Source organism: Urocitellus parryii, chromosome 7 (assembly GCF_045843805.1).
Source record: "Urocitellus parryii isolate mUroPar1 chromosome 7, mUroPar1.hap1, whole genome shotgun sequence".
Classification (NCBI taxonomy): domain Eukaryota; kingdom Metazoa; phylum Chordata; class Mammalia; order Rodentia; family Sciuridae; genus Urocitellus; species Urocitellus parryii.
The window spans coordinates 135,509,866-135,537,473 of record NC_135537.1 but is presented as its reverse complement, the minus strand read 5'-3'; the positions used below and the strand labels follow the sequence as shown (position 1 = coordinate 135,537,473).

The following is a 27,608-nucleotide window of genomic DNA, read 5'->3' as shown; positions in this document are numbered from 1 at the left end:
TGGTAATGTAGTTAGTGCAGCCAAGATGGAAAGTAGATGTATATTCTGCCTCAAAATTTAAAAATAGAACTACCATGAGATCCAATGATCCCATTACTGGGTAAGTATCCCCAAACAATGAAATCAATATGTCAAAGAGATGTCTGCACTCCATGTTCATTGCAGGACTGTTCCCAACAGTCAAGAAATAGAAACAACCTATGGATCCATCAACTGGTGAATGGATAAAGGAAATATGGTACATATATACAATAAAATACTATTCAGTGTAAACTCCAGTGACAAAGAATGGGAGAGCAGTGTCTGAGATTGGGGTCTTTGATGACCTCATGGTTTTGACATGCTTTGGTGCCTGGGAAATTTTCTGTGCAAAGGTGCAGGATGCCTCACTGCTGTGGTAATGCCCTTCATGAGAAGGCTTTGTGCCAGAGTCTAATTAGCCTCAACCTTGATCTCAGGCACACAGCTCCTGGGAACAGAGAACTTTCTTGCTAGACAACCACAATGTTTCACCAAGTTCCAATGCTCCTGAACATGCCTGCCTAACAGTAACTTTAAACAATGGACTTGCTTGAGAGCGACACAAAGCTCCAAACATTGCACATTGCAACTGTAGAATGTAAACTGTTGAAATAAGTGCATAATGTTGCTAGCTCTGTAACTTTCATGAATACAAAGAATAATGCTTGCATAGTCTTTAATCTGATAATGAGACATATATAAATAAAGATTGCTGGTGTCATTCTTTAGATCTGCTTCTCCATCAGAGAGTAGTGCTCCATCTGACCCCAGCTATATCCTCACAATCTACATCTATAAGTCTTTATTTTTTTATCCCCCTTCACAAATCGTCAGAACTTGCTAGATTGGCCATACTGGTCACAGCAATTCAGTTATAAAAAATCAAATAAAATTCTGTTATTAGAGACAACCTGGAAGGAACTTGAGATCATTATGTTAAGTGAGCTAAGTCAGGCACAGAAAGATGAGTACTGCATGATTGCACTAAAAGTTGACCTCATAGAAGGTGAGAGTACAATGGTGGTTACCAGAGCCTTGGGGAATGAAGAAAGGCTCATCAATAGGAACTAAGTTATAGTTTATAGAAGCAAGAATCTCTGGGGTGCAACTGCACAGTATGATGACCATAAAATCAATTATATACTGTACATGACAGAAAGCTAGAAGAAGGAATTTTGAAAGTTGTTGTCATAAAGAAATAATCAGGACAGTTTCAAGATGGTGGACCAGAGGGAGGCAGCATTCTGTGTTGCTCTGTGATCCATATCTCACCTGGTCAGAATACTGCATCTCTGAGAGGGTTAGAGGACCCCTATACAGCTACTCTCTGCAGAAATCACCAGTGTTGTGACCCCATGAAAGGTTCCGGGCCTCAGTGTTCAAGCAGAAACCAAAGCCCAAAGTTCCAGTTCATGCAAGACTCAGCGAGTGCCTTAGCAGAATCACCGATCAACACATCTGCAGACTGTCAAGACTTTGCTCTGCTCCCAAGCAGGTCACTCAGCTGCTACCTACCCACAGCACAATGCCATCACCCTGCTCCCCCCACCTCACCAGACAGACCAGTGCTGAAAGCAGACCACCACCGTCTTGGCTCAATGTTCTCTTCATATTAGGTGGGAGCAGTTCCCAGATTGGATCTCCAGGGGCCACTGGATTTTCACAGAAGTCACCAGCACTGCAACCACTCTTGCAGAAATCAGAACCTCTGGGCTCAAGTAAGTCTCCGGACTCCAGACCCAAAGCCCGAAGTTCTAGCTCATGCACGGCTCACAGGGGGCTTAGCAGAATCACCTAACAGCACCTCTACAGAACTCCAGACTGCACACTGCTCCCACACAGGTCACTCTGCTGCTACCTACCCATAGCAGAGGCCATCACCCAGCTCTCCCCACCTCACCAGATATCCCTGGGCTATCTTGGAAAACCTTCCTGGCCATTTTATGGTGGGCGTGGCTATCAGATCGGATTGCCATTTGAGCAGGTACCTGATTCCAATTCTTCCCCTCCCCAGCAGTGATACTCAGCACAGTGACCACCAAACACAAAAGCAGATCTCAGTTGGACAGGAGTGCAGTGCGAACAGAGCACGGCCCACCTGGTGTGAGCCTGGGATGAGAGGTCCCGCAGTTGGGACCTGATAAATAAGAGAGGGGAGGGGAGCATAACAGAGAGATCAGGATTTGGGAAATCTCTAGGCAAGAGAAGGAGACGACACTGGGGGCTCAAGTCAGACATGTGGTCACAAAAAAGATTGTGAGGTGCTATTTCCCTGCTGGGACTGGTGGGTGGCACTCCCCACTTCCAGATGCTCCACACCAGGTCCAGTCTTCACACAGTGGTTACCTACACCATCCTGAGGGCAGAGATACCTACTGGATGAGACAACTCCACCTACTGGATGAGAAGAGAAAAAAAAAAACAGATCTCTAAGAGTATTTTTTTTCCTCTCTTCTTCTTTCTCTTCTACCCTTCTATCCTCTGGTCCTCACATCCCCAACATATGTAAACCCAAGAACTTTGCATGAAATAAGACTTTGAGGACTAAGTCACCTCAATAATATAATATAGAGAAATTCATAAGCCCATTTTTCTTGCTTTTTCTTTTTTTCTTTTTTCTTTCTTTTTTCTCTCATTTTTTTTCTTTCTTTGTTGCTTTTTTCTCTTTCTTCTTCCTTCACCCTCCAAATAATACTATTTTAACATCCTGTATTTTTCTAAAGACATATGTGTGTTTTATATACTCTACTCTCTTCCCACATAATTGTCTACCCCAAATTACCTCCTATGCATTCTCCTGCTACTAACCCTCTTCACTATATTTCTCCATCACATAATATATCTCCATAAGATATACTAACTCTATACCCTCACATCTTCTCCCCTCAACATATCATCCTATGCCTGACCCCGAGTTCATTGTCCATTGCCAGAAACAGTAAACTTTTTTATGAAACTACTGATTATATTTTAAATAATAATTAAAGCCAACATTTCCAGACATTCACACTAAACTGTAAATGTCTTAATAACAACAATTTGTTCATAGATGATGTATTGTTGATACTGGAATCTGTTAACATTGTCCTTCCCCACAAAGGAGATATCTTGGAACACTGCAAGAGCACTACAAATCTATCAGGTACAAACAATAACACACCAGATCCACAGAGCTAGAAAGGAAGACACATGAACAACATGAAAAGACAAGGGAAGAAAGTTCCACAAACAAATCAAGATAACACATCATTAGAATCATTGGCAGCTACAGTAGAAAAAACTACAGAGAAAGATTTCAGGATTTAAATGGTTAAAATGTTCTGTGAACTCAAGGAAGATATAAGAGAGCAAATACAAGCAGTGAAAGATCACTTCAACAAGGAGTTACATAAACAAATCCAAGAAGCAAAAGATCACCTCAACAGGGAGATAGAGGTTATACAACAAAAGAAACAGAAATCCTTGAAATGAAAGAAATAAAAAACAAATTAAAAACTCAAATGAAAGCATAACCAACAGAGTAGACCACTTAGAAGATAGGACATCAGACAATGAAGACTAAATAAATCATCTTGAAAAGAACATAGACCACACAGAAAAAATGATAAGAAACCACAAGCAGAACATTCAAGAAATATGGGATAGCATAAAAAGACCAAATTTAAAAGTTATTGGGATAGAGGAAGACATTCATGTCCAAACCAAAGGAATGAACAATCTACTCAATGAAATAACTTCAGAAAACTTTCCAAACATGAAGAATGAACTTAAAATCCAAATTCAAGAAGCCTACAGGAAGTTGAATGTACAAAATCACAACAGAACCACACCAAGGCACATTATAATGAAAATGCCCAACATACAGAATAAGGAGAGAATTTTAAAAGCCACAAGAGAAAGGAATCAGATTACATACAAGGGAAAACAAATTAGGATAATGGCAGATTTTTCAACACAGACACTGAAAGCTAGAAGACCCTAGAACAACATATATCAAGCTCTGAAAGATAATGGGTGCCAACCAAGAATCTTGTATCCAGCAAAATTAAGCTTTAGATTTGAAGATGAAATAAAAACCTTCCACAATAAACAAAAGTTAAAAGAATTTATAGCTAGAAAACCAGCAATACAAAACATCCTTGGAAAAATATTTCATGAAGAGGAAATGAAAAACAGCAATGAAAATCAGCAGAGGGAGATAGTACACTAAAGAAAAAAACTAATCAAAGAGGAAAACTAATTCAAGTAAAATAACAAAAATAAACAAATATGACTGGAAATACAAACCATGTCTCAATAGTAACCCTATATGTTAATGGCTTAAACTCATCAATCAAAAGACATAGGCTAGCAGATTGGATTAAAAAAGGATCCAACAATATGCTGCCTCCAGGAGACTCATCTGATAGGAAAAGACATACACAGAATGAAGGTGAAAGGTTGGGGAAAATCATACCACTCACATGGACTGTGGAAGCAAGCAGGGGTTTCCATCCTCATAACAAATAAAGTATGTTTCAAGCCAAGGTTAATCAAAAGGGATAAAGATGGACATTACATACTCCTAAAGGGAACCATACACCAAAAAGGCATAACAATCATAAATATATATGCCCCAAACAATGGTACACCTATGCTCATTAAACAAACTCTTCTCAAGTTCAAGAGTTAAATTGACCACAACACAATCATCTTGGGTGACTTTAACACACCTCTCTCACCACTGGATATATCTTCCAAACAAAAGTTGAATAAAGAAACCATAGAACACAGTAACACAATCAATAACTTAGACTTAACTGACATATACAGAATATTTCAATCTGCTTCAAGCAGATACACTTTCTTCTCAGCAACACTTGGATCCTTCTCTAAAATAAATCATATAATATGCCACAAAGCTAATCTTAGCAAATACAGAAATGTAGAGATACTACCATGCATTTTATCAGATCATAATGGAATGAAATTGGAATCAACGACAAAGTAAAAAATAAAAATTTCTCCATCACCTGGAGACTAAACAACATGCTACTCAATGAACAATGGGTCACAGAAGACATCAAGGAGGAGATTTAAAAAATTCTTAGAGGTAAACGAGAACATAGACACAACACATCAAAATCTCTGGGACACTAGGAAAGCAGTATTAAGAGAAAAATTCATTACATGGAGTTCATTTCTTAAAAGAAGAAAAAGTCAACAAATAAGTGACTTCACACTACATCTCAAAGCCCTAGAAAAAGAACAAATCAGCAGCAAAAGCAGAAGAAGGCAAGATATAATTAAAATTAGAGCAGAAATCAATGAAATCAAAACTAAAGAAACAATTGAAAAAGTTGACAAAAGTTGGTTCTTTGAAAAATAAATAATATTGACAGACCCTTAGCCATGCTAACAAACAAGGAGAGAGAGAGAACTCAAATTACCAGCATACGGGATGAAAAAGGTAATATCACATGAGACACTACATAAATACAGAGGATAATTAGAAATTATGTTGAAATCTTTTTTTTATTGGTTGTTCAAAATCTTACAAAGCTCTTGACATATCATATTTCAAACATTAGTTTCAAGTGAGTTATGAACTCCCATTTTTACCCCAAATACAGATTGCAGAATCACATCGATTACACATCCACATTTTTACATAATGCCATACTAGTAACTGTTGTATTCTGCTACCTTTCCTATCCTCTACTATCCCCCCTCCCACCCTCCCATCTTCTCTTTCTATCCCATCTACTGTAATTCATTTCTCTCCTTGTTTATTTTCCAATTCCCCTCACAACCTCTTATATGTAGTTTTGTATAACAATGAGGGTCTCTTTCCATTTCCATGCAATTCCCCTTTTCTCTCCCTTTCCCTCCCACCTCGTGTCTCTGTTTAATGTTAATCTTTTCTTCCGGGTCTTCCTTCCTGCTCTATTCTTAGTTGCTCTCATTATATCAAAGAAGACATTTGGTATTTGTTTTTTAGGGATTGGCTAGCTTCACTAAGCATAATCTGTTCTAGTGCCATCCATTTCCCTGCGAATTCCATGATTTTGTCATTTTTTAGTGCTGCGTAATACTCCGTGGTGTATAGATGCCACATTTTTTAATCCATTCATCCATTGAAGGGCATCTGGGTTGGTTCCACAGTCTAGCTATTGTGAATTGTGCTGCTGTGAACATCGATGTGGCAGTATCCCTGTAGTACGCTCTTTTAAGGTCTTCAAGGAATAGTCCGAGAAGGGCAATAGCTGGGTCAAATGGTGGTTCCATTCCCAGCTTTCCCAGGAATCTCCATACTGTTTTCCAAATTAGCAGAACCAATTTTCAGTCCCACCAGCAATGTACAAGAGTACCCTTTTCCCCACATCCTCGCCAGCACTTGTTGTTGTTTGACTTCATAATGGCTGCCAATCTTACTGGAGTGAGATGGTATCTTAGGGTGGTTTTGATTTGCATTTCTCTGACTGCTAGAAATGGTGAGCATTTTTTCATGTACTTGTTGATTGATTGTATGTCCTCCTCTGAGAAGTGTCTGTTCAGGTCCTTGGCCCATTTGTTGATTGGGTTATTTGTTGTCTTATTGTCTAATTTTTTGAGTTCTTTGTATACTCTGGATATTAGGGCTCTATCTGAAGTGTGAGGAGTAAAAATTTGTTCCCATGATGTAGGCTCCCTATTTACCTCTCTTATTGTTTCTCTTGCTGTGAAAAAAACTTTTTAGTTTAAGTAAGTCCCATTTGTTGATTCTTGCTATTAACTCTTGTGCTATGGGTGTCCTATTAAGGAATTTGGAGCCCAACCCCACAATATGTAGATGGGAGCCAACTTTTTCTTCTATCAGACGCAGAGTCTCTGATTTGATATCAAGCTCCTTGATCCATTTTGAGTTAACTTTTGTGCATGGTGAGAGGAGGGGATTCAGTTTCATTTTGTTGCATATGGATTTCCAGTTTTCCCAACACCATTTGTTGAAGATGCTATCCTTCCTCCATTGCATGCTTTTAGCCCCTTTATCAAATATAAGATAGTTGTAACTTTGTGGATTAGTCTCTGTATCCTCTATTCTGTACCATTGGTCCACCCGCCTGTTTTGGTACCAGTACCATGCTGTTTTTGTTACTATTGCTCTGTAGTATAGTTTGAAATCTGGTATTGCTATACCACCTGATTCACACTTCCTGCTTAGAATTGCTTTTGCTATTCTGGGTCTTTGATTTTTCCATATGAATTTCATGATTGCTTTATCTATTTCTACAAGCAATGCCATTGGGATTTTGATTGGCATTGTATTAAACCTATAGAGAACTTTCGGTAATATCACCATTTTGATGATGTTAGTTCTGCCTATCCATGAACAGGGTATATTTTTCCATCTTCTAAGATCTTCTTCTACTTCTCTCTTTAGGGTTCTGTAGTTTTCATAGTATAAATCTTTCACCTCTTTTGTTTGGTTGATTCCCAAGTATTTTATTTTTTTGGAGGATATTGTGAATGGAGTGTTTTTCCTCATTTCCATTTCAGAAGTTTTGTCACTGATATACAGAAATGCCTTTGATTTATGCGTGTTGATTTTATATCCTGCCACTTTGCTGAATTCATTTATTAGTTCTAGTAGTTTTTTTGTAGACCCTTTTGGGTCTTCTATGTATAGAATCATGTCATCTGCAAATATTGATAATTTAAGTTCTTCTTTACCAATTTTTATGCCTTTAATTTCTTTGGTTTGTCTAATTGCTCTGGCCAGTGTTTTGAGAACTATATTGAATAGAAGTAGTGATAGAGGGCATCCCTGTCTTGTTCCAGATTTTAGAGGGAATGCCTTCAATTTTTCTCCATTCAGAATGATGCTAGCCTGAGGCTTAGCATAGATAGATTTTACAATGTCAAGGTAAGTTCCTGTTATCCCTAGTTTTTCTAATGTTTTGAACATAAAGGGATGCTGTACTTTGTCGAATGCTTTTTCTGCGTCTATCGAGATGATCATATGGTTCTTATCTTTAAGTCTATTGATGTGGTGAATAACATTTATTGATTTCCGTATATTGAACCATCCTTGCATCCCAGGGATGAATCCTACTTGATGATGGTGCACAATTCTTTTGATGTGCCTTTGTATCCGATTCACCAGAATTTTATTGAGGATTTTTGCATCTAGGTTCATCAGAGATATTGGTCTGTAGTTTTCTTTCTTTGAGGTGTCTTTGTCTGGTTTTGGAATCAATGTGATGTTGGCCTCATAGAATGAATTTGGAAGAGCTCCCTCTTTTTCTATTTCCTGGAATAACTTGAAAAGTATTGGTATTGATTCTTCTTTAAAGGTTTTGTAAAACTCCGCTGTATACCCATCCGGTCCTGGGCTTTTCTTGGTTGGTAGTCTTTTGATTGCTTCTTCAATTTCATCCATTGATATTGGTCTGTTCAAATTGTGTGTATCCTCCTGACTCAGTCTGGGCAAATCATATGTCTTAAGAAATTTATCGATATCTTCACTATCTTCTATTTTATTGGAATATAGGTTTTCAAAATAATTTCTAATTGTCTTCTGTATTTCTGTAGCATCTGTTGTGATATTGCCTTTTGCCGCAGTCTGGCTGGGCACAATTCAGGAGCCACTTGTCAAAAGAAACAAACTTTATTTTTAAAACTACAAAAGCCAAACAAAACAGCTCCTCAGGAAAAACCCTCAGAGCCCAACTGCCACCACCGGCTTCCACAAGCCTCTCCCACACACCAACCACCACCTCCCACAATCCTCCTGCTCTTGAGGCCAATTGGCTAGGTCGCATGGGCGGAGCCAAAGAAGTCCCCCAATGAGCAGTTCCGTAGTCTGAAGGGCAGGGAAACAGCCCAATGAACATGACCGCAGAGGAGCCAATCAGCTAGATGTTGCTGGGGCCACTGTGAGCCAATCATCAGCTGGCAGTCTGAAGGGCAGGGAAACAGCCCAATGAACATGACTGCAGAGGAGCCAATCAGCTAGATGTTGCTGGGGCCACTGTGAGCCAATCATCAGCCGGCAGCTGGAAGTTTGCTGGCAGCTGGAAGTTTGCTGGGGCCCCTTTGGCTGTGGCTCTCAACAGCCTTTTTCATCCCTTATGTTAGTAATTTGAGTTCTCTCTCTTCTTCTCTTCGTTAGCATGGCTAAGGGTCTGTCGATCTTGTTTATTTTTTCAAAGAACCAACTTTTAGTTTTGTTAATTTTTTCAATAGTTTCTTTTGTTTCAATTTCATTGATTTCCGCTCTGATTTTAATTATTTCTTGCCTTCTGCTGCATTTGCTGTTGTTTTGCTCTTCCTTTTCTAGGGCTTTGAGATGAAGTGTGAGCTCATTTATTTGTTGGTTTTTCCTTTTTTTGAGGAATGACCTCCAGGCGATGAATTTCCCTCTTAAAACTGCTTTCATTGTGTCCCATAGATTCCGATAGGTTGTGTATGTATTTTCATTTATCTCTAAGAATTTTTTGATTTCCTCCTTTATGTCTTCTGTAACCCCTTGATCATTCAGTAACATATTGTTCATTTTCCATGTGATATTGGATTTTCCCTTCCTTCTTTTATCATTGATTTCCAGTTTCATTCCATTATGATCAGATAAAATGCATGGTATTATCTCCACCCCTTTATATTTACTGAGGGTTGCCCTATGGCATAATATATGGTCTATTTTTGAGAAGGATCCATGTGCTGCTGAGAAAAAAGTATATCCACTTGATGATGGTTAATATATTCTATATATGTCAGTTAAGTCTAGGTTATTGATTGTGATATTGAGCTCTATAGTTTCTTTATTCAACTTTTGTTTGGAGGATCTGTCCAATGGTGAGAGAGGTGTGTTGAAGTCACCCATAATTATTGTGTTGTGGTCTATTTGATTCTTGAACTTGAAGAGAATTTGTTTTATGAACTTCGCAGCACCATTATTTGGTGCATAAATATTGATAATTGTTATATCTTGTTGTTTAATGGTTCCTTTTAACAGTATATAATGTCCTTCCTTATCCCTTTGGATTAACTTAGTCTTGAAGTCGATTTTATTCCATATGAGGATGGCCACCCCTGCTTGCTTGCGAGGACCGTGTGCGTGGTATATATTTTCCCAACCTTTCACCTTCAGCCTATTTATGTCTTTTCCAGTCAGGTGTGTCTCCTGTAGGCAGCATATTGTTGGATTTGTTTTTTTAATCCATGTTACCAGCCTATGTCGCTTTATTGGAGTGTTTAAACCATTAACGTTTAGAGTTACTATTGATATATGGTTTGTACTTCCAGCCATGTTTGATTATTTATCTCTTGTTTTTAATTTAGTTTGTTTCTCCATGATTAGCTTTCCCCCCTCCATTTGTCTTTACTGAGGTACTTCCCACTGTTGGCTTTGGTTATTGTTTTTCATTTCTTCCTCGTGTAGTGTTTTGCTCAAGATGCTTTGCAATGCTGGTTTTCTGGCTGCAAATTCTTTTAACTTTTGTTTATTGTGAAAGATTTTTATTTCGTTGTCATACCTGAAGCTTAATTTTGCTGGATATAGAATTCTTGGTTGGCATCCATTGTCTTTCAGTGTTTGAAATATGTTGTTCCAGGATCTTCTCGCTTTCAGCGTTTGTGATGAAAAATCCGTGTTAACCTTATTGGTTTACCCCTGAATGTAATCTGCCTCCTTTCCCTTGTAGCTTTTAATATTTTCTCTTTGTTCTGTATATTGGATATCTTCATAACAATGTGTCTTGGCATTGGTCTACTGTGATTTTGTATGCTCGGTGTTCTGTATGCATCTACAATTTGTATATCTCTTTCCTTTTTTATTTCTGGAAAGTTTTCTGTAATTATTTCATTTAGTAGGTTACTCATTCCCCTGGTTTGAATCTCTATCCCTTCCTCTATCCCGATGACTCTTAAATTTGGTTTCTTATATTATCACATATCTCTTGTAAGTTTCTCTCGTGATTTTTAACCAGCCTATCTGAGTTGGCTAGACTCTTTTCAAGATTATATATTTTGTCTTCATTATCTGAAGTTCTGGCTTCTACTTGCTCCACTCTATTAGTGATATTCTCATTTGAGATTTTAATTTGGTTTATAATTTCCTTGATTTCTTTTTTTTTAATTATTTAATATTTATTTTTCAGTTTTTGGCGGACACAACATGGTTGTTTGTATGTGGTGCTGAGGATCGAACCCGGGCCGCACGCATGCCAGGCGAGCGCGCTACCACTTGAGCCACATCCCCAGCCCCCAATTTCCTTCATTTCTAAGATTATTGTTTAATTCTTTTTTATTATCTCTATCTCCTGATAAAGATGCTTAACTTCTTCTTTTATCTGTTTATGTAATTCATTCTCAATGTGTTCTTTCGCTGCTTGAATTTGCTGTCCTGTATCCTTTTTAAGGTTCCATTCCATCTGTCTAAGGTATTCCTTGAGTTCTTTATATGACCATTTTTCTGATGACTCTATATCGTCCTGAATATTTAGGCTGTCCTGCATTGTTTGTACTCCTTTTCTTCCTTGCTTTTTCATGCTGCTCATTTTGCTTCTTGTACTGTTTGACTGCTGAGTTACTGTTTACTCCTATAAATTTATTTGATGCTTGGGAGGAAAGGTATTAGCAGGGAAGGGAAGAAGTCACCAAAGAGAATGCGAGTAAGCAGGTAGAATTCAAGGAAGGGGGAATAAGAAAATTTAAAAGAAATGGAAAGACAGAAGAAAAAAAGAAAGAGAAAGAAAAAATAGAAAATTAAAAAGAATTTTAAAAATAATAATAGTAATAATAAAGATGAGGATTAAAATTTAAAAATAACATAAAATAAAATAAAATGAATTAAATTTTTTTTTAAAAAAAACAACAACAACAAACAAACAAAATAATAATAAATGTAGTCTTAGAGTTTGATTCACTATTCTTCCATTAGGTGGAGCTGTGCCCACCAGGCTAAGCTTCTCCTCTCAGTAGGCGGGAGCCTGTCACTGTGCAGCAGCTTTTCCTCCCTGACTGGGCGGGTCTCCAATCCTGAGTGCCTAGGGCCTTCTCTTGTATCTAGTCACTTCCCCACTTTTCCTCTAGCCAGGCCCCTCTCACTGGTGACACTCACCACAATACTGGCTACACGCCAGGTCTGCTGCTCCTGTGAGCCCTGTTTTAATGGACGCCTGGGCACACTCTCCCTGTTTGCCATTCCCCCAGACCCTGAGTTTGTAGAGCTTGGGGCTGAGAACCCCCAGAGAATTTGCTTGCCCTCTGGTAGCCATGCCCCCGGAAGCTGGTGCAAGAGACCTCAGTTGTCAGCACTGGTGGGAGCGGTAGCCAGGAGTTAAGCGTGGCGGTCCCGCGCCATTCCTGATTCCCCCGTGTGGGCAGGGCTGTTCGAAGAGCCGGGAGGGCGGGGCCCGTTTGCCATGTGGGTGGGGCCTTTTGCAGAGCCTGGTGGGCAGGAGTTGTTCACATGGGGTGGGGTCATCGTTTGCAGCGCCAAACCGCCAGAGGCAGTTCACAGAGCCAGGCCGGCGGGGGCCCAGTCTGGCAGCGGCCGTTCGTATGTTCGCTGCGACGAATGGGCAGCGGCAGTTCAGAGGCGGCCAGTGGGATTGTGTCCCTGGTCCACGTTACCAAGATTCACTCGTCTGAGACAAACTGACCCCTCAAATAGACTTACTAATTCCCAGCAGGTCTCCTTTCAGCAGAATTTTGCTAGAAGTTCCTCAGCAGGTCGCATGTAGGTGTATTTATGGGTCTCTCTTATCCCGTTACTGCAGAGGTATTGAAAGTGCTGCCTCCTCGCCGGCCACCATGTTGCCTCTCACCTAATCATTTTTGAAATCTTATACTCCAATAAAATAGAAGACATTGAAGGCATCAACAAATTTCCTAAGTCATATGATTTGCCCAGATGGAGTCAGGAAGATATACACAATAAACAGACTTGATATTGATCAAGTGAGGAAATAAAAGAAGCCATCAAAAGCTTACCAACCAAGAAAAGTCCAGGACTGATGGATACACAAGACCTTTAAAGAAGAACTAATACCAATACTCTTCAATTTATTTCAGGAAATAGAAAAAGAGACAGCACTTCCAAACTCATTCTATGAGGCCAATAATCACCTTGATCCCAAAACCAGGCAAAGACACATCAAAGAAAGAAAACTTCAGACCAGTATCTCTAATGAACATAGATGAAAAAATTCTCAATAAAATTCTGGCAAATCAAATACAAAAACATATCAAAAAGATTGTGCACCATGAAAGTGGGATTCATCCCAGGGATGCAAGGTTAGTTCAACATACAGAAATCAATAAAAGTAATTCATTACATCAATAGATTTAAAGATAAGAATCATATTATCATCTCAATAGTTGCAGAAAAAGCATTTGACAAAATATAGCACCACTTTATGTTCAAAACACTAGAAAAACTAGGGATAACAGGAACATATCTCAACAATGTAAAGGCTATCTACACTAAGCGTTAGGCCAATATCATTCCAAATGGAGAAAAATTTAAGGCATTTCCTCTAAAAACTGGAACAAGACAGGGATGCCCTCTTTCACCACTTCTATTCAACATAGTTCTTGAAACATTGGCCAGAGCAATTAGACAGACAAAAGGAATCAAAGGGATATGTATAGGAAAAGAGGAACTTAAACTAGCACTACTTGCTGATGATATGATTCTATACCTAGAAGACCCAGAACACTCCACCAGAATACTTCTAGAACTAGTAAATGAATTCAGCAAAGTAGCAGGATATAGAATCAACACCCATAAATCAAAGGCATTTCTGTATATCAGTGACAAAGCCTCTGAGAAGGAAATAAGGAAAACTACCTCATTCACAATAACCTCAAAAAAAAATAAGATACTTGGGAATCAACTTAATGAAACAGGTGAAAGATCTATACAATGAAAACTACACAACCTTAAAGAGAGAAATCAAAGAATACCTTAGGACATGGAAAGATCTACCTTGCTCTTGGATAGGCAGAATTAAAATTATCAAAATTACCATACTACCAAAAGCACTATACAGATTTAATGAAATTCCAATCAAAATCCCAATGGCATTCCTCATAGAAATAGAAAAAGCAATCATGAAATCCATCTGGAAAAATATGAGACCCAGAATAGCTAAAACAATCCATAGCAGGAAGAGTGAAGCAGGTGACATCACTATACCAGACCTTAAACTATACTACAGAGCAATAGTAACAAAACCATCATGGTTTTGGCACCAAAAAAACTGGTAGACCAATGGAACAGAATAGAGGACACAGAAACTAACCCACAAAATTACAATTATCTTATATTAGACAAAGTTACCAAAAATATACACTGGAGAAAAGATAGCATTTTCAATAAATGGTGATGGGAAAACTTGAAATCCATATGCAACAAAATTAAATTAACCCCATATCTCTCACCATGCACAAAACTTAACTCAAAATGGATCAAGGACCTAGGAATTAAACCAGAGGCTCTGCATCTATAAGAAGAAAAAATAGGCCCTCATCTTCATCATATGGGATTAGGCCCCAACTTCCTTAATAAGACTCCTATAGCATAAGAAATAAAACCAAGAATCAATAAGTGGGATGAAATCAAACTAAAAAGTTTTTTTCTCAGCAAAAGAAACAATCTGTGAGGTGAACAGACAGCCTACATCCTGGGAGCAAATCTTTACCCCTCACACATCAGATAGAGCACTAGCCTCTAGGATATATAAAGAACTCAAAAAGCTAAGCACTGAAAAAACAAATAACCCAATCAACAAATGGGCCAAGGACCTGAACAGACACTTCTCAGAAGAGGATATACAACCAATCAACAAATATATAAAAAAATGTTCATCATCTCTAGCAATCAGAGAAATGCAAATCAAAACTACTCTAAGATATCATCTCACTCCAGTAATAATGGCAGCTATTATGAAGACAGACAATAAGTGTTGGCAAGGATGTGGGGGAAAAGGTACACTCATACATTGCTGGTGGGACTGCAAATGGTGTGGCCAACATGGAAAGAAGTATGGAAATTCCTTGGACATCTGGGAATGGAACCACCATTTGACCCAGCTATCCCTCTCCTTGGACTATACCCAAAGGACTTAAAAACAGCATACTACAGGGACACGGCCACATCAAGGTTTATAGCAGCACAATTCACAATAGCTAAACTGTGGAGCCAACCTAGATGCCCTTCAGTGGACGAATGGATAAAAAAAAATGTGGCATATATACACAATGGAATTTTACTCAGCAATAAAAAAGAATAAAATCATGGCATTGCAGGTAAACGGATGGCATTGGAGAAGATAATGCTAAGTGAAGTTAGCCAATCCCCCCAAAACAAATGCCGAATGTTTTCTAATATAAGGAAGCTGACTCATAGTGGGGTAGGGAGTGGTAACATGGGAGGAATAGATGAATTCTAGATAGGGAAGAGAGGAGGGAGGGAAAGGGAGGAGGCAGGGGATTAGCAAGGATGGTGGAATGTGATGGACATCATTATCCAAAGTACATGTATGAAGACACCAATTGGGTGTCAACTTACTTTACATACAGAGATATGAAAAATTGTGGTATATATGTGTAATAAGAATTGTAATGAAAAAAACAACAGTAAGTACATGTATAAAGGCATTTATTAGCGTGAACATACTTTACACAAAGATATGAAAAATTGTGCTTTATATGTGTAATAAGAATTGGAATACATTCTTTTGTCGTGTGTTTAAAAAAATAAAATCAATTTAAAAAAAGGAAAAGAAAACACCATGCTAAGTGAAAATTTTAAAAAAGAGTCTGGAGAGAAAAAAAGAAATAATCAATGTTTGACAAATTAAATATGTTTAATTTGATCTAAATATTATGCAATGTATGTCTGTTTCAAACATAACATGGGACTCCACTTACACACATGATTTTTATGTTTTTATAGACCACTTCAAAACTTTTAATTTAAAAAAAATTATTAAAAATAATTATCATGGGATATCATGTATTCATATATGGGATTCCATGTCCTACACACAAGAGCCTGACCTGGACACAGAACAAGTGATAACACAGCCAAAAGGATGGTGTCACCCGAGACATACCTAGAGCACCATGCAACAAATGCTTCAACACCTACCATGTGCAGAGCCTGATAGAAGACACAGAGAGTTGTTACATGACTAGTAGTAAAACAGAGGGGTGGGGGTGTGAAGAGGTATAAGGTACTAGCAGAGTTAGTGTAAAAGTAGTAAAATAACTGAACATTTACAAAGTATGCACTATTCTTAAAACAATAGTTTTAAGAATTTTTCAGATACTAATTCATTCAATTCTCATTACTTTATGAGGATTATTATCATTATGTTGAAGAGTACAGGTATTTTAAACAACAGTCCAGGGTCAGTTAGAGGCAATAAGTGGCAGAGTCAATAAGCGGTAAAGCAGCCAACAATCTTCACTATTGCCCTATGCAAAAGGTGGTGACCCTGCTGAAACAGTGGGTCCTAAAATCAGAGATCAGTGATCATTACTCAAGGCTATTCTAAAGGTGACTCATGCAAAAAGCAGACCAGGAACATTTAGGCCTTTTCCATCTCAAGAATCCTGAAATTTAGGGATCTAGATTTTTTAAATTACAGCTTCCACCCTAATCTTGTCCAAGTCAAATCCTATGGAAAAGAAGAAATAGAATTATTTTTCTTTGCCACACTTAACAGCAGAAAGACTTGAGCATCTGATGGAAAAATACTAGGAGTTCAATTGTACCATAGTCCTAGCAGCTCCCAAGGGGACCTTCCAAGTTTAAGCTGAACAGCAGAAGAGAGGAGATCACAAAGAGGGTGGAATAGGTCAGCCCACAGCTCAGACCCTGGAGACACAGTCTCCAAGAAATCTTTTCCTCCATCCTTCCTTCTGGGGAACATTACTGTTGGGAGCCACTGTGGGCTCCCAAGGCCCCACTGGAGGAGAGTCAGTGAGTCCCAACAATTACTCTGATTTTGACCTGAATAAAGACCCAAGAGAGTCATGTTTCAAGAGACTTCATAACCTGGTTACTGATTCCCAATCTTCTCTATGCTAAGACCTACCCAGCTTCCTGGAAGGGGAAACTAGACTCTTCAACCTCAGGCTCCATCCAGAACAGCTCTTTCTGCCCTTTCTGCCCCATAGGTCAGAAATTGGGGCCTCCTCTTTCCAAACCATCCTGGTCCTCTTTCCAAACCATCTCCACTTCATCCACAGAGGACCAGGATGCCGCCCTCTCGCATTCCTGACCCCCAGAAGGAAGGCTAGCGGATGCTAGACCAGCTGCATGCAAACTTCCAACTTGTGGAAAAGCAGTGAAGGTCACAGGGCCAGGACACTTCTTGACAGCATCTGAGCTGACTCCCCAGGTAAGGGCTGTGGACGTTGGACTGAGGGTTTATGACAGCAACATCAAGCGGTACAGCACCACCATCTGCACCACATCCATTCCCTCCCTTGACCCTCACGAGGTAAGTTGAGTTGTGATGCCATTTTATCAGGTTAAATAAATGGCCAAAAGTTACACTGAGAGGTAGCAGTTAAACCAGGGCACAAACCTTTCTTACTCCAGATTCTAAAGTTCCAAAGATGCAATACCCACTCACTTCACTTCTCCTGGGGTTCCTGTTCATGAACACAAGATCATGAAGAAGTAGCTAAGACAGGCTATCTCACTCTTAGGTCCTATCTGTCTCCAGGGTCACAGTTTGTGTGGCATGTGCTGTACATACACTCTCACACAGTGCGTGGTCTTAAGAGAGGAGACGCCGTCTACTCCCATACTCACTTGTGCCTGGGAATGAGCCTTTCACAAGGTGGTGGTGTCTCCTTGTCAAAGCACTAATAAGAATATAAAGCACACGAAGGATACCTCCTCAGCCATCTTTGTTGTCCCAGAGGGAAGCACTTGGCCTTGTCTGTCTCTGAAAAATTGTCCTCAGCACCATCCCACTCATGTCACTGACTTCTCAGAGCACACACATGTCCCAGGAAGTGGATATTGGTGGCCAGCAGTGTTTGAGAATCTGACTTCCCTCCAGTGAACTCAAGGCTCTGACTCTGCCTCTAGCTTTCTTGTGGATGCACCTCCCACTCCTCTGCCTGGTGGGCTAAGGGTCTTTTCACCTCCTTCTCCATAGTTTCCAAAGAAATCTTCTCTCCCTGTGACCACACTCTAATATTGAACACTGTGGCATGCCATCCTGAAGTCCCTGTGCTCAGAAACCTCTCTCTGCTGGTTCCCTGATGCTTTAGTTCCTACACTGATTATACCATCCATCTCTCCTATTTTGATGCCACTCTTTCTTACTTTCTTGAATTCTTTTTTTCTTATCACTGCGAGGTTATCCCTACACTGGACTGTCAGTCAAAATGTTGCCACATTCATAGGTCATTTAATGTACATGCTCAAATACATACATTTACACTGAACCAACCAGAATGGGTTAGTGGACCCCACAGCCTCTCTATTAATCCTTAGTACCTAATGAATAAAATATAAAATTCTTGCATTGGATCAAAATCCTCTATAATATAAAACTCAGACTTCTTTCCAGACTGATATCTTCCCTGGCCTGGCCTGTACCCTCTGCTCCTGATAAAAATGCATAACGTATATTTTGAACTTTTGTTCTTTTTTATATAATTTCTATTTGGCAAAAATCTTCCTGCTGCTTTTTCCACAAATTAGGCCAGCACTTCAACCACTTTATTCAGAACTATTAATCAGTATGTGGATCTATGTCCATATCATCTGTACCAAAAAAAGCACAAAAACTCCATTCCCTACCCCTGAGAACCTACCTAATTCCTGATTACAAACCCCACGGGACTAACACAGCCTCACTTATGGCATATAATTCTTGCTCTGAGGTTTCTTTTTCTTTTTCATACTGCAGTCTTCCCATCTTTTCCTTTTAAGTCTGGCTATGTGTTTGATGGGGGTTTTATGTTTATATTGATCTATACTTTCTTGTGTTTTTTAAGAAAGGAAGCTGTCAACATCAGCTTAGTCAGCCATATTGCCAAGAGCCCAACCTCAAATCTTACATTCTATACCATATGAGATGGACATAGTCTCTGAGCCTCCAGGTTTACAGAACCCTTTGAAATCTGAGGCATAGGGATTCTAGATGAAGAGGAGAAAAGACAACATAAAAGACAAACCCAAACGTCTTTAGAGGTAGAGATGAGAAAGCACATCCTGATTAGATATGACAGAGGTAAGTAGACCTCCATCCCCCATGCCTAATATGTAACTCACATATTACTGTAGGAAACACTGAGAATTGGTGAAAGAATTAATTATATATTTAGGGATTTTTTAGTACAATTCTATTAGGAAAAAAATGGTGAATTACTTATGAAAATTCAGACTACCACAATAATTGATCACTAAAATGGCAAAGTAACATTCCATGTGTGTATTCTTGATGGTGGGTGTCTCTCCTGGAGGAGGAGAACTAGGATAGAGTCTCCTCCCTCCCCTGTGACTCTATCATCACATTCAGCATCCTCCATATTTGCATACATTTGGCACAGAGATAGTAGACAAAGCCCAGTACTGGAACACATAAGCTGATTGGCCAGAAGTTGGTCACATGAACAAATCTCAACCCAAGGGAGCCTGGGAAATGTAGTCTACTTGTGTCCAAGATGAAGAGAAGAGCATGGATATAGACAAGCAGCTAGTAGTTTGTCACAGATATTATGCCTTAGACTGTAATATGTGTCAAAGAGGAACCTGTGATGGAGCAGTGAAGGAAGAACTAATGATATTTCAGTTAGAAGACTAAGATAGTCTGAGCTGAAGCACCGAAACATTAAGGAAAAAGACTGAGGTATGTAATCACTACTTTAAGTGAAAAAATAACACATCATATGTATAGATAACAGATAAATTGTCTGGCTGTGCTTTGAACATCCCATATGTGGGGAATGCAAAAAACAAACCAGGATTTTACTAAAGAAATATTAAGGGAAAGCTTATTGTTGTATGCAATAAAAAATACTCCAAAATTATTAATATGGAGGAGTCAAAAACATAAAATGGATGTTTTCTTATCCCCCATGTCTTTCAATCTCATTCTTAGTCTGAATGTGCAGTGTGTGGGGTTTGGGAAAACAAGCTGGAAGTTTAGCTGGATTTGGAAATATCAGGCCTGCCAAAATAGACCTGAGAGTTTATTGAGCAGTAGTTGTAGCTACTGTACAGTTGCATAAGTCACCACAAGAAAAAACTAAAAACCAAAAGAGAAGAATAAAAAGAAATGCATGGTGATTATGCATTCCTCATTTAAGCTCATATTTGAGGGCTTGTCAGATATACAATCTCTTAAAGGAGGTGGCAAAAGTCTACTTTCAAAATGCGACACCGGAGGAGAAAATTCACTGGGTTTATTTTGGTAGAACCTAAACCCAGAGACCCTTGAGATTTACAATTTCCCAATGCCTCATACAAAACCATTACCTTATGGGGTCTGGGATCACTCTGTTTGGTCAATAGAACAATTCCACATTTCAAGGTTAGTCCATCTTCCAATAGAACCTTTGCTCTGGAGAACTTAGTCAAAGACTCCAAAGGCTGTCTGTTCCTTATCATGCATAATCAAATCAGTGTGTGATTCTGGCTTTAAATTATCAGGTCCTTGAGAGCAGGGACTATGCCTTATCCACTGAATGAATGAATGAATGAATAAACTGTATTTGGCACATATTTGTGATTTTTTCCATAAGGTCTAACATGGACTCTAGGCTGTAGAATATGAGATTTAATTATGAAATGATTGAGTCTTGAGAGTTTAGGGTGCACTGACAGGGGAGGATGAGCACTTCTGATTCACACGTTGCTCACTTCTCAGACATGAGTGATGGAGTGAATGTCAATTAGTCCCAGAGACCAATAGAAATGTTTCTTCAAAGTTTGAATATCTCTGGATTTCATGAAGGCAGGCATTGAGAAAGCATATCACTGGAGTTAGAAGTGCTGCATACAGAAGATCATAATGCACAGTAATAGCACTAATAATTCTGGACTCTTCTCACCTTTCATGTTAAAGGAACCATGGGGGAAGGAAACCAGTCTTCTACCATGGAGTTCATCCTCTTGGGAGTCACGGGTCAGCAGGAGCAGGAGGATTTTTTTCTTCATCCTCTTCCTGTTCATTTACCCCATCACAGTCGTGGGAAACTTACTCATCATCCTCGCCATTCTCTCTGACAGTTGCCTCCACAACCCCATGTATTTCCTCCTGGCCAACCTCTCCCTTGTCGACATCTTCTTCTCCTCTGTAACCATCCCTAAGATGCTGGCCAATCATCTCCTGGACAGCAAAGCCATCTCCTTTGGGGGATGCCTGACACAGATGTATTTCATGATAGCCTTGGGTAACACAGACAGCTACTTACTGGCAGCAATGGCATATGACCGAGCCATGGCCATCAGCCGCCCTCTTCATTATACAACCATCATGAGTCCAAGGTCCTGTGTCCTGCTGGTGGTTGCATCCTGGGTGGTTGGAAATGCCAATGCCCTTCCTCACACTCTGCTCACAGCTGCTCTGTCCTTCTGTGGCAGCAAGGAAGTGGCCAACTTCTACTGTGACATTTCTCCCTTGCTCAAGCTGTCCTGTTCTGACATACACTTGAACGTGAAAATGATGTACCTAGGGGTTGGTGTTTTCTCTGTGCCATTACTGTGCATTGTTGTCTCCTATGTTCGTGTCTTTTCCACGGTCCTCCGTGTTCCTTCCACGAAGGGTGTACGCAAAGCCTTCTCCACCTGTGGGTCTCACCTCACAGTTGTTTCCTTGTACTATGGGACAGTCATGGGCATGTATTTCCGACCTCTGACCACTTACAGCCTAAAGGATGCTGTGATAACTGTGATGTATATGGCAGTGACCCTGATGTTAAATCCTTTCATCTACAGTCTGAGAAACCAAGACATGAAGGCTGCTCTGAAGAAACTCTTTCACAGAAGAAGCTCTTCATAACCAATGTGAGGTCATACATTGCATACCCATTACCTTATGGGGTCTGGAATCACTCTTTTTTGGTCAATAGAACAATTCCACATTTCAAGGTCAAAGTGCTCACCACTGGGAGGAACTTGGAATTCCACCTCCAATGTTATCTCTTACAAGAAGCTGCCTCTAAACTTTACAGCCATAAATTCCTAGTCTCCAAAGTCTTATAACCATTTAGTGAAACAATTTATGGAAATTATCACTTTGACCACACAGCTATTTCTGTTGGCTGATCAGCAGCACAAGCTATTGGGTTCACATCCCCCCTGCAAAATTGACTAGTGGTAAAGTTGAAAAAAGTTTGAGCCTAGGCTTCTACATCTACATATTAAAACAATAATATCTGCCCTGCTGGTGTGACACAGAGTGGTCATAGTAGCTCATGCTTTGAAGACTACAACTCAGCATTTTTATTTGACTAGTATGCTTAATCCTGCCTGCTAAGCTTGCAAGTCTGAGGGAAGGAGCTGTGAAGATAGATCAACACAAGACTATGGTCACAATCCTGGTCATACAAGGTACATCCAGTAAAAGCTGGCAGAGGTGGAGTGGGTGAATGACAATAATGTCTCTGATATGCAATCTGATAATGATTACAGATAATCAGAGTGGACCTGATTTATCCATCCTTAAAATCTTTCAGGAATTTGGGAATATATTTTTGTGCTTCCTTCACATTGATTAAAATAGACTGTCTTTTAAGATCATAGAGTTCTCCCTAAAATCTTACTAAAATGATGGTAATGTAGGTTTTTCATGGTTTACAGGAATAATGATTCTGATCTAATAAATGAAATCAATTCTGGTATAATTAATTCTAATACAAAATAAAACTACAATGGTCAAAATCTTAGGTGCCATATAACAAATGAAGAAAAAAGACCAGTGTTGATAATGACGTGACTGGGTTTCTCCTGAGTGGCGCAAGAAAGGCGAGGCCATGATTCTGGCCATTAATTCTGATTATGTAGGTAACATTCCCAAAACAGAGTTAACCCAGCACATCACTGAATACCCACTAAGGGAACCCACAATCCAAGTTTTGTTCTACTTATGAGAAAATCAGAAGACTTTCTCAAAACATTAATGACATATAAATGATTCCTCATCAATCTTATTTTTCCAAATAAAATGTTCTTAAAAGATGGCTTGAGTATATCTTAGAGTAATACACAGGTTGTCTTATTATTCAGTTTTTTTAACTACCAGGTAAAACATTTATTATCTTCTCTATATAATTCCTGTTGCCAAGAATTTGTCCATGAATTTTTGAAGATGATGGTACTCACATTTTAACATGTTCTGGGACCCTAGAACACCAAGGATGAGAACTATCAAAATTACCATCTTTTGAACCAAAAAGGATTTGATTACAACTTAATATAAACTTGCATGAATGAATGATCACAGGATGCAGTAAATAAATGTATTTTATCAGGGCATTTTCAAGGTTAGGCAATGAAAATGTCACATAAATTTAACTATTCTCTGTCTCTCCCAGCCTCAATGTGAAGGTTTGGGATCTGTCTTGTTCGCTGCTCTACTTCAGCACTTAGGACAGTTGACATATAGTAACTGCTTAATAAAATTGTGTTAAATGAATAAGTGAATCCTTCAATAATATGTTTAAATATGTATACAAGGTTAATATTTCTGCTATGGGTATAACTCAATAAGGTCAAATGTAACAAAATATTTCAAATATTTTCTATAGAGAAACATTAAGTGCCAAAGAGAACACTATAGAAGAAGACCTGAGAAAATATATATTCTTAGGAGAAGTCCAAACACCTAACTGTTGAAATCAAACTCACATTATTCCTCTGCATTAAGTTAGATAAGGGAAGTTGACCTTCCTTTCTTCATTTCCTACAATAATCATAAGAATCTATATGTACATGTATAGATTCCATTGCGAATAAAAACTACTGCCCCTGTCTTTCAAGTCATTGTCTGAGCCATCTTCCTTTGATTCTGTCAAGCATGCTGTCCTGAAATAATATTAACATAGTAATTTAAGTTACTCTATGTAAGCCCTTAGGATTGACTAAGTTTGGAAAAGCCTTGATAGCTTTTATGTTAATGAAGTTTCCTTAGGATGGTTAAGGAAACAGAAATCACATCTGTTATATTTAAACCAGAAACACTGAATACAAAGAATCTGATACAAAGGTGCATTCTGAAAGACTAATAAAAGGGAAAAGAATGCTGAGGTTGCCCAGTGATTATTAAGTGCAGGAAGTGACTTTCTTCAGAAGGTGGTATCAGAACCTAGGGATGACCACATCTCTGACACTCTAATCTCTGAGGACCACTCAGCTGCCCCTCAGTCTTTACTTGCAGAGGTGACTTCTATTTGGGGGAAATATAAACCCTCAAAAGCACTTTGGGGGGCAAGGGGATCTTATGGAGTTGCTATTTATTTTATTTGTTGGTCATGGAAATATTAAGAGGCATCCCACACAAAACTCCAGACAGTCCTCTTTGTCCTCCATCATATAGCAACAACGTGATGTCCTTGCTCATTGGGGTTAATCACCCTCACCAACAGAGAAATCTCTTTTTTTTCCCCTGAGTAGCCTATCGAGACACACTATAATTTGTTTGAATCTTAGCAACAAAACATTAAATTTTCAAAAATCAAATTCCCAAAGATTATCATTAATATCCTTTTTATAAGGCTGTAAACAATTAAAACAACCAAAAATACATTATTTTCAGGAATATACATACATGCCATAAAAGTGCATTAAAAATAAATGACCACAGGGCTCAGATGAGAGGAAGTTTGAGAGGGGATAGTCAGGGGAATGAAACTAGGGGTACCAAGTGGTTAGATGTAGGATATGAACACAGTCCTAATTTTCAGGCTTGATAGCAAGTTCCAGAGTGTTTATCAAATTATGATAGATAGAAAGATGATATATAGATAAAAGCTCTGCATGAAACAATGATGCTTATCTCTCATCAAGGATTAGGTAGAGACAAAAAAGTAAGGGAAGAGAGAGACATAATGAGGTCGGGAGTTTAATCAGACATCTCTAAGAGCAATCTGGAAGATTTCAACATATTTCTATAGCATAGACTAAATAGCACTCCTTTACAGATAAGAGTCATATTTTTGAAATATTAAATGAATTATTCCATGTCTTTTACTAAGAAAGATGCAGAATGTCAAATCAACCATACCATTTGGTCATGCAGAGAATTAAATCTTGTCATTTTCAACAGTATGGATGGGCCTAAGGACATTATGATAAGTGTAATCAGTCAGGCACAAAAAGACAAATACCACATGATCTCACACATGTGTGGAATGAAGATATAAACCCTAAATACAGAGATAATGTGGAAATGGAAACAATTGTGATAGCAGCAGATGTTCAGGGTTTTGAGGTTGAGCCACTAATAGGAAAAGGATGCCTTTAATGACAATAATGAACAAAAGAGTAATTTAAGTCTAATTAGTTCCATCTGGAGTGTGTTTTTAAGAATTCCTGTGACTGTTGTGGAGGTTTTGAATTAAAATAGTAGAATGAACACTTGAAGCCTGGGAGCAAAAAGTAACAAAGCATAGGTCAGAGTGGAGTTGATAAGTTATAGAAATACATGTGGGATGGGGAGAAGGTGGTTAATGGGTCCTATGCTATAGTTAGATGGATCAAGAACTCTGAGTGAGCTATTGCACATGAGGGTGATATAGATCACAGTTATTACTGTACATTTCAAAAGCTAGAAGAAAGGATTTTGAAATTTTTTCAGGTTTTAAAACTTTTTATTTGCATATTTAAAAAATTGTGCATTCCAGTAACTAAAATCATTTGAACAAAAAAAAGAAGGCACTCTGATTAAACTGCATTTTACAGGCTGCAGGACACCTTGGAACAGCTTGGATCTTACTCTAGAGTCACCATCCTCCCACCCAACATCTTCCTTCACCAACAGGCAAGTTCTTTTCTTTCTCTGCCAGCCAGACAGGCAGATGGGAGAGGCAGGCCTGGCCTTCGTTGTCAGTAGTTCTCGATTTTTTGATGTGAAAAGGGGCAGCACAGTCATTTAAACTTGATCCAACCTCTTTGCATCTTACAAAGTTAAACAGCTAAAAGAAGTAAAATAAGGAGGCAATGCTTGTGGAATAAACCGTGCATATTGGCGGTGCATGCCTCATTACTATTTGCCTGCTTGCTTCTCCTGTTCAATCATTTCTTTTGAAGGCAGAGGATTTTTCTCCCGTGTTTCTGTCTTCTGCAGTTTGGACTTATCAAATTTCTTGATCTCAGCCATATCAGACATGGTCTCAGAGGAAGCAGAGCAAGAAGAGTGAACAAGAGAAGTCTGATCTGCTCAGTGACCATGGCCAAGTGGGGATTTTGAAGTTTTAACATAAAGAAATGATAAATATCTACAGATTTACTAAATTTATTTATTGGTTTCAACAGTTTTTTGGTGGAATCCTCAGGTTTTTCTACGTATAAAATCATGTCATCTGCAAACAGGAACATTTAACTTCTTTTCCAGTTTGGGTGGTCTTTACTTCTTTCTCTTGCTTAACCCTGGTCAAGAGTTTCAGTTCTGCATTCACTAGGAGTAGTGACAGAGGACTTCCTGGGTCTGCTCCAGACCTTAGAAGATACACGTTCAGCTTCTCCACATTTAGCACAATGTTCTACACAGTCTTTATTGTGATGAGGTATGTCACTTCTATACCTAATTTGTTGAGGGTTTAAATCATGAAAAGATGTTGAATTTTACCAAATTTATCAAGGATATCAGTTTGTAGTTTTTTTAAATTAATTTTTAAATGTATATATGATAGTGGAATGAACACAAACAACAATAAGTGTTGTGGAGGATGTGGGGGAAAAGGTACACTCATACATTGCTGGTGGAACTGCAAATTGGTGTAGCTAATATGGAAAGCAGTATGGAGATTCCTTGGAAAACTGGGAATGGAACCACCATTTGACCCAGCTATCCCTCTCCTTGGTCTATACCCAAAAGAATTAAAAACAGCATACTACAGGGACACAGCCACATCATTATCTGTAGTTTTCTTTTTATTACCATAATTATTAGCACATTTAATTGTTCAAAATAATGGGATTGATTGTATATTTTTATACATATATTAACATGCACATAACATCCTCTGATCATATCCAGTCCCCTTACAAGCTTTCTTTTTTTTAATTTTTTATTTGTTCTTTTTAGATATACATGTACAGTAGAGTACATTTTGACATATTATATACATACATGAAGTATAACTTATTCTAATTAGGATCCCATTTTGTGGTAATTAAAGTTACACTAGTCGTGTATTCATATAAGAATATAGAAAACTTAGGTCCTATTCATTCTACGGTCTTTCCTATTCCCATCATCCCTCCCTTCCCTTCATTCCCTTTTGTCTAATATAATGAACTTCTATTCCCCACTCACCACCTAGTGTTAGCATCCATATATCAGAGAGAACATTCAGCCTTTGATTTGGGGGGGGATTGGCTTATTTCACTTAGCATGATAGTCTCCAGTTTTGTCCATTACTGG

At 38.7% G+C, this 27,608-nt stretch overlaps 1 protein-coding gene and 1 pseudogene across 1 annotated transcript; one reads left to right on the top strand and one right to left on the bottom strand.

The window, feature by feature from the left end:
• Positions 1 to 21,094: 21,094 nt before the first annotated feature.
• Positions 21,095 to 22,025, top strand: LOC144255988 (olfactory receptor 1A1-like; annotated as a pseudogene).
• A 4,203-nt stretch (positions 22,026 to 26,228) lies between these two features.
• Positions 26,229 to 26,351, bottom strand: LOC144255953 (thymosin beta-4-like). Its single transcript, XM_077801096.1, has one exon. It carries the CDS (start codon positions 26,349 to 26,351, stop codon positions 26,229 to 26,231), a length of 123 nt encoding a protein of 40 aa, XP_077657222.1.
• Positions 26,352 to 27,608: the final 1,257 nt, after the last annotated feature.